At 33.4% G+C, this 17,229-nt stretch overlaps 1 protein-coding gene across 19 annotated transcripts in view; it reads right to left on the bottom strand.

Annotated features, from left to right (window-relative positions):
• TRDN (triadin) overlaps positions 1-17,229 on the bottom strand; it is a 385,153-nt gene that overhangs the window by 42,972 nt on the left and 324,952 nt on the right. For 14 of the 19 annotated variants that reach the window (XM_076003010.1, XM_076003005.1, XM_076002999.1 and 11 more), the window contains 8 exons: positions 12,611-12,637; positions 12,108-12,137; positions 11,819-11,845; positions 8,313-8,342; positions 6,709-6,756; positions 4,389-4,436; positions 3,084-3,101; positions 1,011-1,055 (listed from right to left, as the gene is read on the bottom strand). In XM_076003010.1, the coding sequence (XP_075859125.1) occupies positions 1,011-1,055; positions 3,084-3,101; positions 4,389-4,436; positions 6,709-6,756; positions 8,313-8,342; positions 11,819-11,845; positions 12,108-12,137; positions 12,611-12,637 (273 nt within the window). The remainder of the gene's footprint in view (positions 1-1,010; positions 1,056-3,083; positions 3,102-4,388; positions 4,437-6,708; positions 6,757-8,312; positions 8,343-11,818; positions 11,846-12,107; positions 12,138-12,610; positions 12,638-17,229) is intronic. The other 5 variants (XM_076003002.1, XM_076003004.1, XM_076003003.1 and 2 more) reach the window with 5 other exon arrangements.

Genomic DNA, 17,229 nt, shown 5'->3' with positions numbered 1-17,229 from the left:
TAAGTATATCTATACAAATTCCAATACATTAAATATATTTTTTCATTAAAAATTCTACTTTATTTAATTTTACTCTTAAAATTAACAAAACTAGACATATATGTTAACTAATTTGTTAAATTAACAAAACTAGACATATCTTTCATGTATCTTTAAAGGAGGCTTTTTTAAAACTTTAGTGTATGCCAGTCAGAGTCTAATTAAGTAACTGAATACAACTGTACAATAAAATATTATTAATGAGAAAAATCCTATGTACTGATATGAAAAAAGCTTCAAGATACATTCTTACATAGAAAAATATAGATACAGAATAATTTATGGCATGTCATGATTTTGTAAGAAAATGAAAAGGGGGGATATATATTTATTAGTACAGATAGATAATGCTAGAAAGATATTTTAAGAAATAACAGTGATTACCTATTGGATATTATCTGATATTTTTGAAGGGGGAACTGATAGAATAAGGAAAAGGAAAAGGGGAGGTAATTTTGTACTTAGCATCCTATATGCCTTAATATTTGAATAACATTTTTAAAAATGATGGTAACTATGATACAATGATATACGTTCTACTTTAAGAAAATATATCAGACCGAAATTCGCAATTACTGAAATTTAACATGTGTAGTTTAACACAATATTTTAAAACTACCGACAGTGAGTCAACTTCATTAGTATGATAAATAGTATCAATATTGACAACAGTGAAATACTGAAAATTCTAGAAGGGGCGTGTGAATCATAAAAGTGATTATTATTTGTTAATTTTCCTATATTATGGTAGCATGTTTGGCAATCCATGTTTGATTGAGAACAATATCACAGCCCTTAGGTCAGATAAACTATATCATATGTAGTTTAAACTATAAACTACATTACAAAACCACAAGACTAAACATTACCAGGAAACAAAATGAAAATCACCTGTATGCATTGCTTTAATTTTCAAATTTAATAAAAATAGTGAAAGATAGAATATAAACCAAAAATGACAAAAAACATACCTATTTTTAGAGATGGAGCTTCTTTTTCTTGATGTTCTGCTTTTTCTAGGGAGAGAAATCAAAATTCCCTGTCAATCTGTGGATCCTTTATGCAGCAAGCATTTATTTATATGTTTGCAGGTGATCCTCAGTTTACCTGGGAGACATGCCTTTGAAGCCATTTTTATACAGCTTGGAATACAGAAAGCATAGTGCCATAAAACCACATTATAAGCAAGGTTATATTCATTCTCAGGACACCTAGTGAAGAACTTTCTCTTTTATGTAACTGAAAGACAATACTAGGGTTCCAGACCTTTTGGGGTCATGTTATATAAGAAGAGGATAGAATATGTCAAAGAGGAGAATAAGAAGAGGATTGTTTTCTCTTTCCTTGCCGAAGGTTAAGTTATTCCTTGGGGACATTTCAACGTAGATGACACTTGTCTTTGGCATTTTACCAACTCCTCCTTTTAGCTCTCTGACTCCTAGTTCCCTTCTTGCCAGGTCAGAAGAAATTTAGTGCTGAACATTAGTTTCTTATGGAAAATTTAATCTAGATCGGCTCTATTCCAGAGGGTACCACATTATGTATTTTTATTCTTCTGTACCACCCTGCCCTTCCAGATCTAGTTACAACTCTCATAGTTTAATCTCAACTATTCTAGGACATAATAAATGGAATAAAAATTTGTGAATAATATACATCCCTTGTAGCCATCTGAAAAATATCTGAGTTAAAAACATTTAAGAGATCTCTCTCTTTCATCAAAAGTGGAACTTCAAATGAAGCCTCGTAGGGTGGGGTATCTTGAATGGGACTGAGAATATTAGTACATTTAGCAGAGCACTGGAACAAACCCAGTGTTAGCTCTTTCTAATGACCTCCAGAGTTAATCTTCCTGATCTGTCCTTTCTCGCCCTCACATCTAGATTTGGAGTTTCTCTAAAATAACTACTATTTTTCCCCAACATCATGCACCAATGCAATGAAGTAGGTGGGAAGATGTGGTACTCTAGGTGTTGCTAGATTAAATGCATATTTGTAAGTTAGAAATTGACAGCATTCAAAAATGAATTTCCATGAACTGAATGTGCATAAATGTATTAAACAAGCATGCAAAATAAAAGAAAATTAAGAAGCCAATATTCAAGCTACTAAACTGTTATAATAGCATTACAAAAGCATAATTAATCAAAGTAATAATAATAATACAAAATATATATTAAAAATACATGTCACAGTTTCTAGGATGTGAATATGCTCTAATTAGGCTCCATATATTTGCCAGCACCACTTATATGTCCTTTTGACTGGTCTCCCAAGTTCATCTTTGAAACTTTTTGATACATTTTTCATATAGGAGCCAGAAAATACTTGCCCAACAGCCACTCATGTCTTCATCTATGGTTGTGTTTCACAAATGTATATCATTCGAGGACAAATGTCACAGTTTTGAACAATATTGGGCACATTTACCACCCATGTGACGATGGGCAAATGTTCAAGCCTTCCTAAGCACGATAGTCACCTTTAAACTCTATCACTGTAATCTTTGTATCACACATGTACACTGAAATCAGTGATCTTTAAAGTTCACACTCATGAAGAAATTACATGATTTTCGTAGACAAATACCAAAATGTTTTTAATTTTATGAATTTCTAAGTGTCAAAGTCCACTTACAGTGTAATTAACATAGCTTAAAGCAAATAAATCAAAGACATTATATGGTTTACAATGCTGACAATTGTATATCATTGCATTTTCCTTTGTTGTTCATTAGGCATGTTTAAAAGATTTTCCACCTACCCACTTTCTTATTAGTGGTATTTTATAGCTGTATGGATTCACTAGTTTAATATTAATAGTGATATACCTTCCAGATATCTCTTTTTAATAATTATAATGTATCACTAATTAGTAGTGAAAGAAAAGGAGCTCAAAGCCATAGCAATAACATTAATTTGTCACTTATATAGGTGATATAGCCATAGGCACCATTGAAAATGACAATTTTAAAAATCCAAGCAAATTGTTAAAGATGAAATGGCCAAGCGATATTCTCAGGTTTTATTGTTTTCATCTCTTACTTGCTGGTTTGGGCTTGACTGTGGAAATAGAGGAAAGCAGATGGTATATTCGTTAGTAGATGGAGACTATAAAAAAAATAACTCTTTAGCATTTGTATTTATTCTTTTTTAGCTTTACTTTCTCTCCTTATGTTAGGTTTAACCTATTTTCTCCAAGTACTATTATGTTACTGTCAGAAAACACATTAATCATATTGCTTAGTGAAAAACTAATAGGACATATGAAATGCACATAAAATTTAAAACGATTTATATATTTGGGACACAAATACATTGATCTAGTTTCTTCATAATCTCCAAACATCCATATAACTGAATGAAATACTCAGGGAGCATATTAATACCTAAGAGTGCAAATTAGAGAAACATGTACTGAAATTATAAACCTAGGCAATGGTTGAAATAAAATACAATGGTCATCAACCAAAATGTTTGCACTCTCATATTTCCTTGAAATAAATAAATAAATAAAATGCAATGGTCAGATGAAATAATGTAAAAATGGCCTTATGAGGTTATTTTTCCTCTTATGAAATACTATTTTATAATTTCTGTAAATAATTAGTTCTCTTCTGAATTTTATTATATTTTCCTCTAAAAAACACTGTATTTAAATCCTGATTATCTCAGTTAGGAGAAAATAATACTTCACAGACTTTTTCCTTACGAATGATTATTAGTATTAATAAGAAATAGGACTGTCTTAATGGCCAAGGTGGGTAGGATTTCTATTGTGGAATCGAATAGAGGAGATTTAGTAGTTCAAAATGTCAGCTGAGTCAAAGCCTCAGAGGTTTTCTTTCTCCTTGTAGGAAAGACTCTAGTACTCAAAGAGTAAGGAATGGACTGTTTTTACTTTAATATTGATCATTCTTTAAGGTACATTTTAAAAGTTATATAACCAGGTAACTCTTTATGGAGTTATCATGAAAGGAAATTATTCCAACTAATTTATAAATAGCAGAAAGTTTTAGATTTCTGTGATTTTGAGATTTGAGGAAATGTGGTTTGAAAATAAGATTAAACACCTACATAAACAGGAGAATCAATGCATTGCATAGATTTCCTCATGAATTACATATCAGCTTAGATCAATCACACTTTAGAAAATACAGTTATGCCATTCTGGTTTTTGTTATTTTTAATAAAAATTTTTATTAAGTGTATCTTTAGTTACTCACAAGAATTCAGAATCTTAGAGTTTATGGCACTGAAAGTCTACACACTTCAGTGAAGATATGTGTGAGTATAGTCACATGATATAAAACTAATAGACAGAAGAAAAATATAACATATGTTATTTACCCATTTTTTCCATTGTGACAGCTTTTACCTGCTTGAGAACTTTTTCTTCTGTGATAAGAAAAAATGTTAACATGTGTACAAATTTTGAATACATCTGTACAAAACAGTGACATATTTCAGGATTGATATTTTGTATTCTTTTTGAAATAGCATCAATGCCAAAAAAAAAAAACTTATCTGTTTCCTCAATAAAATGGCAAGTAATATCTTCTCTTCAGATTGAATGGGAACACAAAGAAAATGTATCCAGCTAATACATCCTTTGTAGCTATCTTGCCATAGAAGTTTCCTAGTTTAAATTGTTTCCTCTCTTGCCAATTCCTGCCAATATAAACCCTATTCCTTGCCTTCCTTGCCTTCCTTGCCTTCACTGTATTTATCTACACAGAGGTACTGCTTTATGAAATATATAGCCCCTCATTAAATGAGAATAGGAACATCTATGAAAGGAAAAAAAGACATCTGCACTAGAATGTTTATAGGAACACAATTCACAATTGCAAAGATGTGGAAACAACTTAAGTGCCCATCAATACATGAGTGGATTAATAAAATGTGGTATATGTATAGCATGGAGTACTATTCAGGTATAAGAAACAATGGTGATCTAGCACCTCTTGTAGTATCCTGGATAGAGCTAGAGCTGGGACTACTAAGTGAAGTATCCCAAGAATGGAAAAACAAGCACCACATGTACTCACCATCAAACTGGTATTAACTGATCAACACTTAGGTGCACATATTGAAGTAACATTCATTGAGTGTCGGACAGGCGGGAGGAAGGTGGAGGGGATGGGTATATTCACACCTAATGGGTGCAGGGTGCACTGTCTGGAGGATGGACACGTTTGACGCTCTGACTTGGGTGGGGCAAAGGCAATATGTGTAACCTAAACATTTGTACCCCCGTAATATGCTGTAATAATAAAAAAAAAGGAAATAGCAATTTTGATCTTGTGCAGATACTTGTCTGGAATAGCTGTAGAACCCAAATTTCCTGTATTGTGAAGCTGAGGAAGAGCAGTCATGATACATTTGTGGCCACTATGATTTTACAAAGATATTGGAGTCAAAGTAAAGAGATTGTTACAATGACCCTATGTAAAATTAAACTTTTTAAGTATTCGGCAGTGGGTATTAATCAGATGATCAAATATCCTAATTACAAATTTACACTGGATAACAGAGAATTTAAAGAGCATGAGGGTGTAACTGAAGTAAGAGAGTTGTGGCTGGAAGTCAACATATTTAATACATAGAGACTAAACTCACTCTCTTGGTATTTCACCTCAAAATGGCTAACATTTATAACACAAGAAAATAACAGGGTTTTATTATTAGTTTAAATTGGGAAATCCAAGAAGTTGTTTCTAAAGTTTTGCTACGTCAATACAGACGGTTCTCACCTCTCCACACTCCAGCCCTGCCTTCTTTATTCCTGTTGTCAGTGAATGTCATATTTTTTAAAGCATAAGCAAATCAAATCAAACTGACTCAAACCCATTATATACAGATTTTCTAAAGTACAATTTTAAAAACCTAAGCAAAAGATATTCTAAGATTTCTTTGGAGAAAGTATGTTTTTAGCTTTTCAAAGATTCTGGCCTAACCATATTTACAACATTGGGTAAACTGTTCAGCCTGGAATGAAAGATAATATTCCATGGAATAATGAGGCTTGAGTAACCTCAAAATTAAATTCATATTAAACTAGCCTAAATTTAAATAAAGTTCTGGTTTTATATAAAACATAATTTATAACCTCATTTTGGTAAATTTTGCATTTTTCTTTACAAGCAGAATACATTGGCTCACTTGTACTTTCTCCAAAATGCAAGACCAGGAATGCAAGACCAGGAATAAAAATTTAAAAAAAAACGAGAAAGAGAAGGAAGGGAGGCAAATGTAAAGAAATGAAGGAAGGAATGAAGGAAGGCATTCCTGGGATCTAGGGACTCTAAGATGATCATGTTTGAAATGAGCCAATAGGAATTTCAAGTTTTCTAAGAATGTCTTACCCCAAGCAGAATAAAACAAAAAATTTAGAGCCTGTTCACTTGAGTGCTAGTTTTGACGGTCTTTGTTCTGAGCTAACCCTCTGATGAGAAGGGATGACTAGCTGTCTAGTTACAGCTGACTGGTTAAATTCTCAGTGCAAAAAATATTGCGAAGATGACTAAAATTGGAAGTGTTCTAGGAGCTGATGACTTAAGGCATGAATTGTCCCAAGTAACTTTAGACTTGACTTTAAACTCTTCCTTCTGCTAAAATTAGAACATTGAAAGACACTATGATACTACAAATACCACCTGCAAAATACCTGGTTTACCATGAGAAACAGTCTTTTCTGGTTTCACTATGCCTTGTTCTGGAAATAATAAAAAGAAAATTTTTTCAGGTATTTAGAAGTTTTATAAATTAACATATAATAGATGTGCTCTGTGAGTACACTGAGTTAGGCTAGTGATTTGTCAAATGGAAAATAACTAACAGATTTAGCAAAAGTAATAATCATGGAGAAAAAATATTACTAAATCTTCATGTCATCCTAGTTTATATGTAAAAGTTAAAAGTTTTAGTTCATGAAAACAATAGACCTAGAACTCTTATTTACATTCAAGCAGATGTAATTTCCAACGCATAGGCTATAATGAAGCATAAATATAAACACATAGATTGAGCATATATAATTTTAAAAACATTTCAAATATTTCTCATAAAAATTCTATATAAGCATTATAGATGAATTTTATATATATAGTGTATTTGTGCTTTTTCAGATAAAGCTATAACAGTATAAATAAATAACATATTAAATTAAATTAGCTGCAAAATGTAGTATTTAATAATAACAAATATAAGTCTTAAATGGCACTACATCTAACTAGCTTTAAATGGTATTGGTCTTCTGGTTAAAAAAATAAAAGGGGAAAGAGGCAAAATGCTTATATCTGATAAAATATATTCACCTGCAACAAATAAATATAATCAGGAAAATAAATCATAAAACAATAGATAGGCATTCATGTGCCTTACTACAATACAAATATATTACTTATAAGAACAACTAGACTCAAAGTTATGATCAATTGCCAGGTAAGCTCTGGTGAGAATTAAAGGGTGAGATAGTGTTGCATATACATGTAGATTTGTATTCTTAAATTTGTTGGTATTGGTAACTCTTGCTAAACAAGTTTTTCATAATGAAGAAATAGCTTCCATCAAGCCTGAGGGTTCCTTTTTACTTGCCTCAGGTCCATAGCTAGTTGGTACCGGAGCAAGGACTAAAGCACTCAATAGCAATGACTCTGTTTTTAGGTCAATGATAACTCTTAATAAAATGATAGAGTTAGTCTGTGACAGTCTCTTCATGGGAGCACTCAGGGTTTGGAGGCAAATAATCCTAGCTCCAACATATATCAACTTGAAAATCTTGTAAAAAGAAGTTATTTTCTGAACTTGGTCTATTTAATTGTTTCCATAGATGTTGAATGTAGATAATAGTTGCCATGCTGCATATTTCTCATAATGACATGAAAATAAAAATGTTCACAGTAGATGCTTAATAAATTCTTATCCTATTTCCCTTTAAACCCCAATAGTCTATGATTTTGTGATTTTTATAATTCTAGTGTATTAGTGGAAATGAAGCCACAAATTAAATATAATCCTTATTGATTTTGAAAAACCCCAAGAAATGTCTCCCGAAACCTGAAATCTCCGTTAGGTTTATTTTAAGCCCATAATCTAGATGTTTTTGTCTCTAAAACATCCCCATTCTCACCTAACCCCGTATTGTTAAACCACACCAAACAACAGAATAGAACTGGGAGGCTCTGTATGCATCCCCCTTGGTGGGCTCTTTTCATTCTGAAATGAAGGTAATGTCAGCTCTGAATCTATATGAAATAAAAATATTATTACCTGGTTTTGCTTCCTTTTTAATTTGTGGCTCTGAGGGAGGGAAAGAAAGAAAATTAAAAATCTGAACATAAAATTAGAGTACAAATTCATTTTTAGAAATAATTTTATTTGTTTACTATAATTTAAAAAGAATTTTACTAAAATTTATTCCAGTTTTATGCTGGTTTGTCAATGCTGGGCTATTAAACACACAGCAGTTAGAAACATGTTATACATTTGTCCGTTATTACATTGTTGTTACTGCTAATTAATTTAAGCCTAAATTGTCTACTTTTTCTCAAGATGATTGTTGCAGGAAATAGTTCCAATGTCAACATAAATGTTTTGAACACCAAAATTTGAAAAAAAGACACTCTTTGAAACAGAACTAATTGGGTATGTATATTATTTGGCAATTCAGACAGTGTTATGTCTTCAGTGTGTCTCCTCCCAAAAGATATGTTGAGTCCTTACCCACAGTACTCCAAAATATGGCCTTATTTAGACATAAGGTTGTATAGGTGTAATTAGGTAAGATGAGGTCATGTTGGAGTAGGGTGGGTCCTTAATCCAATATGACTGGTATCCTTATAAAAAGAAATGAAGAGACATAAAGACACAGACACAAAGGAGAACTTGGCCATTTAATGATGAAGGAGAGATTTAAGTGATATATCTTCACATCAAGGAACACCAAGAATTGCTAGCAAACACTAGACACTAGAAGAGGCAAAGACAGATTCATGTCTATGGGTTCGATAGGGACTATTGCTTTCCCAGCATCTTGATTTTGGACTCCTAGCCTCCAGAACTGTGAGAGAATAAATGTCTGTTGTTTTAAGCAACAGAAACTGTAGTACTCTATTGCACCATCCACGGAAACTAAGAGATTTTGGTATAAGGAAGTGGGTCCTGCTGTAAAACAAACAAACAAACAAAAAACCTATAAGTGTAAAAGTGGTTTGGGAATTGGGTAATGGATAGAAGCTGGATGAGTTTGGGGCACTTGATTTATCTAGATTGCCTTGAAGAGATGATAAGCAGAAATATTAACATTAAATGCTATTTGCTGAGGGCTCAGAAAGAAATCAGGAAAGCTATAGAGAAAGCTTCTGTCATCTTAGACTATGTATTTCTGTTTTAGTCCATTTTGTGCACTACAACAGAATATCACAGACTGGGTAATTTATACAAAACAGAAATTTATTTCTTACAGCTATGAAGACCGGGAAATCCAAGATCAAGGTAACAGCAGGCTCAGTCTCTGGTTCTAAGATGGTGCCTTGCTCTGTGTCCTCCAAAGAGGAGAAATGCTGTGTCCTTACATGGGAGAGGGCAAAAGGGGAAGAAAGCATGAATGCTGCATAAAGCCTCTTTGATGAAAAATGTATTTCCATTCGCATGGGAGGCCCTCATGCCTAATCACCACTTAAAGCTCCTCTCTTACTATTTTTAAATTGGCAACATGTAAATTTTGAGGACATGCATGCAAACCATAGCAATATACATATTACTCTAAATATGAACACAGTGTTGCTAGGAATAGGAATGTTAAAGGTGCTTCTGGTGAGGTTTCAGAAGGAAATGAGGAACATGTTATTGGACCCTGAAAGAAAGGAGATATTTGTTATAACATGGCAAAGAATGTGGCTAAATTGTCTTTTTCTGTTGGGTGGGAAATAGAATTTGTAAGTGAATAACTTGGATATTTAGCTAACGAGATTTCCGAGCAAAGTATGGAAGGTGCAGACTCATTTCTCCTTGTTGCTTAAAATAGAATTGTGAAAAGAAAGATAAATTAAGGGAAAAAACTGTTAAGAAAATGGGAACTGGCACTTCATGATCTGAAAAATTCTCAGCCTACTTAAACAGTGTGCCCTGGAGACAGAGCCAAGGTGTGGCTGGACAAGCTTTCACGAAAGAGATTAGGCGTATGCCTCATGAGTTCATCAAGCATCTCAGTAGAAGACAGAAATACAGGTGTGGTAATACAGGAAAGATCTATGGTGGACTCTTTTATCTAGTGGTTTTGGTATCCATGAATTAAGTGAGAGATTGGTCAGGTCTTTGAGAGCTTTATACAAGCATAAACAGACTTGACAAAAAGGGACCAGAGACATGATGAAATGAATGGATGATGACTCTAAGAGCAGAGCCATGGATTCAAAGACCTGGACTTATGGGATCTCTTTCAGCAGAAGGGGCAGGGCTGTCAGCCCAGTGAGCTAAGAGGGCAGAATCACTGTCCTACCAGGCTCAGAGAACAAAGCATTTAGCCAGAAAGGATATTCTCGGGCCTTTAAGTTTGCTACGTTTTCAATTTGCTTGGGTCCTATGACCTCTTTTTTTCCTTCAAATTTCTGCCTTTTGGAATGGTAACGTCTATCTATGCCTGTCCCATAATTTTATTTTGGAAGCAGATAATTTGTTTTATAGCTTCACAGGTTCACAGCTGAAGAATTTTGTTGGAGGAAGACTCAAACTCCAGTTTTTATACATAACTGCTTTAGATAATTAATGAGATTTTGGACTTTCAGCGGATATTTAGATGAAATTTTGGATTTAGAGTTGATGTTAGAAGGGTTAAGTCTTTCAGAGATGTTGGGATGGGGTGAATATATTTCACACATAAGAAGGACATGAATTCTGGGGAGGCCAGAGGATGGACTGTTAGGGATTGAATTGTGTCTCCCCAAAAGATATACTTAAGTCTTAATCTCCAGTACCTCAGACTGTGATCTTATTTGGAAATAGGATCATTGTAGATGTAATTAGTGAAGATGTAGTCACAGGGGAGTAGGGTGGATCTCTAATCCAATATGACTGTTATGTTTATGAGAGGAAGGGAACAGATACAGAGATAGAGTCACAAAATGAGAAGATGACCACGTGATGAAGGAGGCAGAGCATGAAGTGAGGCATCTACAAGTCAAGGAACATCAAGGATTGCCAGAAAACACCCAAAGCCAAAAATTGCAAGGTTTCAAAGGAAACATGGCCCTATTGACACCTGGATTTTGGACTTCTAGTTTCCAGAAATGTGAAAGAACAAATTCTATTGTTCTAAGCTATCCTATTTGTGGTATTTTATTAGAGCAGCCCTGCAATACTAATAGAATTAGGAAATATTAACCAAAAATTTAACTGTTTTCAGAATCAGATTGCTGTGTGTTCTGTTGAAAAAATTTCTGCCACCTACTGTTCAGCCTTCGTAAATGTATATCTGACCCAGGAGGCTCCCAAAAGGCATGGGTGTGAGCAGGTGTTTTTCTGATAGAATGTCTGTGTTCTACAATAGTAGTAGTCAATTCAATTAGTCAATGACTTCTTTTGAACCATATACATTATCCTCAGAAACACACTTAAGACAATAGGCACATTCTCTACAAAAAAATAGGTAAGCTTTTGATTTTAAGCAAAATATTCAACATGGAATCAGAGGATGAGTAAAAGCATGCATTTTATTTATTTATGTATTCATGTATATATTAATATTTATTTATTTATTTGACATGCAGATAACATACGTGGAGATTTAGGCTTGACTTCTTTGCCTAGAAAAAGTTTAAAAATGATTAAAGACTGAGTCATACAATGCTCATACAATGCTCAAAGAGTTTACCTACGTAAATACAGTTTTTTTAAGAACAGGTAGCATAGATAAATATATATTTTGTTTGTTTTATCTTTTTAAAATTGGCCAAGGATAAAATTTGATATAATATTTACAGTAGGACATGATTTTGCAAAGAGATATTGTGCTATTTATTATAAATATGAACTTCATGTATGAATCTATACTTAAAATATACATACTTGGCTTCTCTTCTTTTTTTACTTGCAGCTCTGAAAATAAGAGGTGAACATTAGTAAAATTGATTACAGAAAGATATTTATTTCTTATATTCCTGCATATTTCTTTTATATATCATTCATTGCTTTCTAATCTGTCATATTAACTTTTTTTCTTATGATTGTGGCAAATACAAACAGAGAAGTAAAGGTCCCTCACTATCAATCATAATAAGAATTATTTTGAGAAAAAATGGAAATGTAAGCTAATATCTTTAATGACAAGGTAAGAAAAGGTGTTGGTTTGAACTCCGACTAGTAAAGAATGAAGAAAAGTTTCAGCATAGCATCTCCTCAGAAACACACTTAAGAGAATAGGCACATTCTCTACAAAAAATAGATAAGCCTTTGATTTTAAGCAAAATATTCAACATAGAATCAGAGGATGAGTAAAAGCATGCATTTTATTTATTTATGTATTCGTGTATATGTTATTTATTTATTTATTTGGCATGCAGATAACATACGTGGAGGTTTAGGCTTGACTTCTTTGCCTAGAAAAAGTTTAAAAATGATTAAAGACTGAGTCACACAATGCTTATTGAATGGATATTATTGAATATAAAATATTATATATTTGAAAATCAAAATCAAACAATATAGACCCGTTATCCTTCTTTATTAAAATTCTATAACATATGTAATATAATGTCCATGGATAAGTTACTAATTGGAAAATAATTTTAAATTAATTTTATTGCAACATTAAAAAAACTCCCAAACTCTTGTGGGCAATGTTAACTTTTTAATGTAAGATTAAGAAAGAACAAACCTAATTTTATTTTGAGAAGTTACTTTTAATCCTTCTTTATCCAAAATGAAAAATTTAAGACTATCATTTTTATTTCCATTAAAATTATCAGTGTTTTATCTGTCTTAGTATAATGTATTAAAATGATTGCTGATGAATTTAGAGCTTTTGATGACTAGAAATATATTGCACACTTTAACTGCATGTTGAATCTTTATTTTCCAGATTGGCAAATTTTTTTCTGTAAGTTAGATAGTATATATTTTCAGGTTTTGGACCATATGGTCTCTGTCACAATCCTTCAACTGTGTAGTTATAGAACAGAAGCAGCCATAGACAGTAATGTAAATGAATAGGATTGGCTGTGTTCCAGTAAAACTTTATCTATAAAATATGGTGGCCACTTTGTGGGCCATTTTGTTAACCTGTGCTCTATCCATATTCAATCTTAATTTTCTCTGTTTTTAACATAAATAGAAATTTGGATTGTCAACAAAAATAACTTTCTCTGATTCTGTGTTTTCTTATAAATGCCATCTGGTATCTTTTCATCACTGCTCAACTCAACTTTTTAAGAATATCATTTTTACTTGCTTTTTCTACTTCTTGACTCCCATTTAATCATGAATTCACTATAGTCTAGTTTCTAGTTCCACCATTCCATTTATCAGGTCTCTCTGGTCACCAACTCCCCACTACTTGCCAAGACCAATGGAGATATTCAACCATATTGCCCACTCTCTCCTTTTAAAACCCCTGTTCACTTGGCTCCTGGGAAGGGTAAACATAATATACTATATTGTAGTAGAATATCAATATTGCCTTCTTTTTCTCTCCAAATTATCCTAGTGAATTCCACTTCTAGCTAAAATAACATAACAGAGACCTGATTAGTCCTCACACTGGAAACTAAGGAAAACAGATAAAATACATAAAATAATAGTTTTAACAGAATTGCACATCAGACAACAAAGGACAGTGATCTTTGAGTGATGGGAAACAAATGACACATGCCCTATGATTGCTTCAGATCAATGCTTTGAGAAATTTACAAGGCCTTAGTGCAGGAACGGAGTTGATTAGATGGAGCTGGGAATGTGGAAAGGCTAACACAGCCAGAGACTACAGATCAGTGTAAGGTAAAGCACAGAGCTGGAGAGAGGAGAAAAAGAGTTCTGGAGATGTGTGAAAGCTCCCCCTAAGTCTTCAGATGAGCGCTGACCAACATCTATATACACATGAGGAAGGCCAGGGAAGAAACAGTGGAAAGAATACTAAAGTTTTATAAGCCTGGAAATTGGATAGTGCTAATCTTCCAACTTTGTTATTTGTTTCAGTATTGTGTTTGCTATTCTGGATCTTTTTCCATTCCATACATACTTTAGAAACCAGTTTGTCGATAAACACAAAATAATTTTCTGGAATTTTGATGGAGAATGAATTATAATTATAGATCAATTTGGAAAGAACTAATACCTTAATAATACTGAATCTTCCTATCCACATGCATGGACTCTCTCTCTCTCTCTCTCCCTCTCTCTCACTCTCTCTTTTTTAGTCTTTTATTTATTTATTTATTTATTTGTTTGTTTGTTTGTTTATTTTTTCAGCATATTATGGGGGTACAAATGCTAAGGTTATGTATATTGCCCAGATCCCCTCCCCTATCGAGTCAGAGCTTCAAGTGTGTCCATCCCCCAGTTGATGCACATTGCACTCATTATGTATGTGTATACCCATCGCCTCCCCCCCATCTGCCTGATACCCGATAGATGTTATTCCTGTATGTCCACTTTGGTGTTGATCAGTTAATACCAATTTGCTGTTAAGTACATGTGGTGCTTATTTTTCCATTCTTGGGATACTTCACTTAATAGAATGGGTTCCAGCTCTATCCAGGAAAATACAAGAGGTGCTATATCACCATTGTTTCTTATACCTGAATAGTACTCCATGGTATGCATATAACATATTTTATTAATCCACTCATGTATTGATGGGCACTGGTCCCATTTATTTATTTTTGGTGATGCTGTGATTGCCTTTGGGGTCTTCTTCATAAATTCTTTGCCTAGGCCAATGTCTAGAAGAGTATTTCCAATGTTTTCCTCTAGAATTCTGAGAGTTTCACATCTAAGGTTCAAGTCTGTTACCCAGCGCGAGTTGATTTTTGTGAGAGATGAAAGGTGTGGGCCCTGTTTTAGTCTTCTACATGTGGCTATCCAGTTTTCCCAGCACCATTTATTGAATAAGGATTCTTTTCCCCAGTGTATGTTTTTGTCTGCTTTGTCAACGATTAGTTGGCTATATGAGGATGGTTTTATATCTAGGTTCTCTGTTCTGTTCCACTGGTCAATGTTCCTGTTCTTGTGCCAATCAGAAGCTGTTTTAATTACTATAGCCTTGTAGTATAGTTTGAAGTCTGGTAAATTAATACCTCCCATTTTCTTTTTATTGCCTAGGATTGCTTTTGCTATATGGGTCTTCTCTGGTTCCATACTAAGTGTAAAATTATTTTTTCTGTATCTGTGAAAAATAATGATGGTATTTTAATAGGGATTGCATTGACTCTGTAGATTACTTTGGGTAGTATAGACATTTTAACAATGTTGAATATACCAACCCATGAGCATGGTATTGTCTTCCACCTGTTTACATCCTCTGCTATTTCTTTCTTCAGTGTTTCATAGTTCTCCCTGTTGAGGTCTTTTACCTCCTTAGTTAAATATATTCCTAGGCACTTTATTTTCTTTGTTACTATTTTGAAGGGAATTGAGTCTTTGATTTGGTTCTCACTTTGACTGTTGTTGGCATATATGAATTCCTCTGATTTCTGTGTATTGATTTTGTATCCTGAGACTTTTCTGAATTCATTCATCAATTCAAGGAATCTCTTGGTTGAATCCTTGGGATTTTCTAGGTATAATATCATATCATCAGCAAAGAGTGAGAGTTTGTTCTCTTCTGCTCCCATTTGGATGCCCTTAATTCCATTCTCTTGTCTGACTGCTATAGCAAGGACTTGCAGCACTATGTTGAATAGAAGTGGAGATAGTGGGCAACCTTGCGTTGTTCTAGTTGTAAGTGGGAATGCTTTCAATTTTCCCCTATTCAGTATAATGTTGGCTGTGGGTTTGTCATATATGGCTTGTATCATTTTTTTTAGGTAAGCCCCGTCTATGCCTATTTTATTAAGCATTCTTATCATAGACGGGTGTTGAATTTTGTCAAATGCTTTTCTTGCGAGGATCATATGGTCTTTGTTTTTGCTTCTGTTTATATGGTGAATTACATTTATAGATTTGTGTATGTTAAACCATCCCTGCATCACTGGGATGAAGCCTGCTTGGTCGTGATGGATTATTTTCTTGATAAGCACCTGGATTATGATTAGCTAGAATTTTGTTGAGAATTTTTGCATCTGTATTCATAAGGGATATTGGTCTGTAGTTTTCTTTTTTTGTTGCTTCCTTTCGTGATTTTGGTATCAGGGTTATGTTGACTTGATAAAATGTGTTGGGGATGATTCCATCCTTCTCAATGTTGTGGAATAATTTCTGCAGGATAGGCACCAGATCTTCTTTGTAGGTATGGTAAAATTCAGGTGTGAAACCATCTTATCTGGGACTTTTCTTTTTAGGAAGGTTTTTTATTGCTGTTTCAATTTCAGTACGTGATATTGGTCTGTTCAGGAATTCTATTTCTTCCTGGTTGAGCCTAGGGAGGCTGTGTGTTTCTAAGAATTTGTTCATTTCCTCCACATTTTCCAGTTTGTGTGCATAAAAGTTTTTGTAGTATTCATAAATTATATCTTGTATCTCCGTGGCATCAGTTGTAATTTCTCCTTTATTGTTCCTGATGGAGCTTATTAGAGATTTTTCTTTTCTGTTTTTCATTAGTCTAGCCAAAGGCATGTCAATTTTGTTTATTTTTTCAAAGAACCAACTTTTTGTTTTATTAATCTTCTGTATAGTTTCCCTGTTGTCAATTTCATTTAATTCTGATTTGATCTTAATGATTTCACTTCTTCTGCTGGGTTTGAGGTTGGTCTGTTCTTCTTTTTCCAGCTCTTTGAGTCGATTCATTAGGTTTTCTCTTTGTGATCTTTTCGAATTTTGGATATAGGCATTTATGGAAATAAACTTTCTCCTCAGTACTGCTTTAGCTGTGTTTGACTTTTCTAGAGTTTTGTTCCCCTCACTTTTTATTTGACTAACTTTTACTTAGGGCTCAACTTAGCTATCTCTTCCTCAGAAAGCTTTATCTGATGAAGTTGGATTGTTTTTTTCCCTTTATGTACCAATATTACTTTATAATCTCTTCATCATTATGTTG

This window comes from Microcebus murinus, chromosome 5, assembly GCF_040939455.1.
Source record: "Microcebus murinus isolate Inina chromosome 5, M.murinus_Inina_mat1.0, whole genome shotgun sequence".
NCBI classification, from domain to species: Eukaryota; Metazoa; Chordata; class Mammalia; order Primates; family Cheirogaleidae; genus Microcebus; species Microcebus murinus.
Note: the sequence above shows the minus strand (reverse complement) of the source record. Positions and strands in the feature narration are given on the sequence as shown.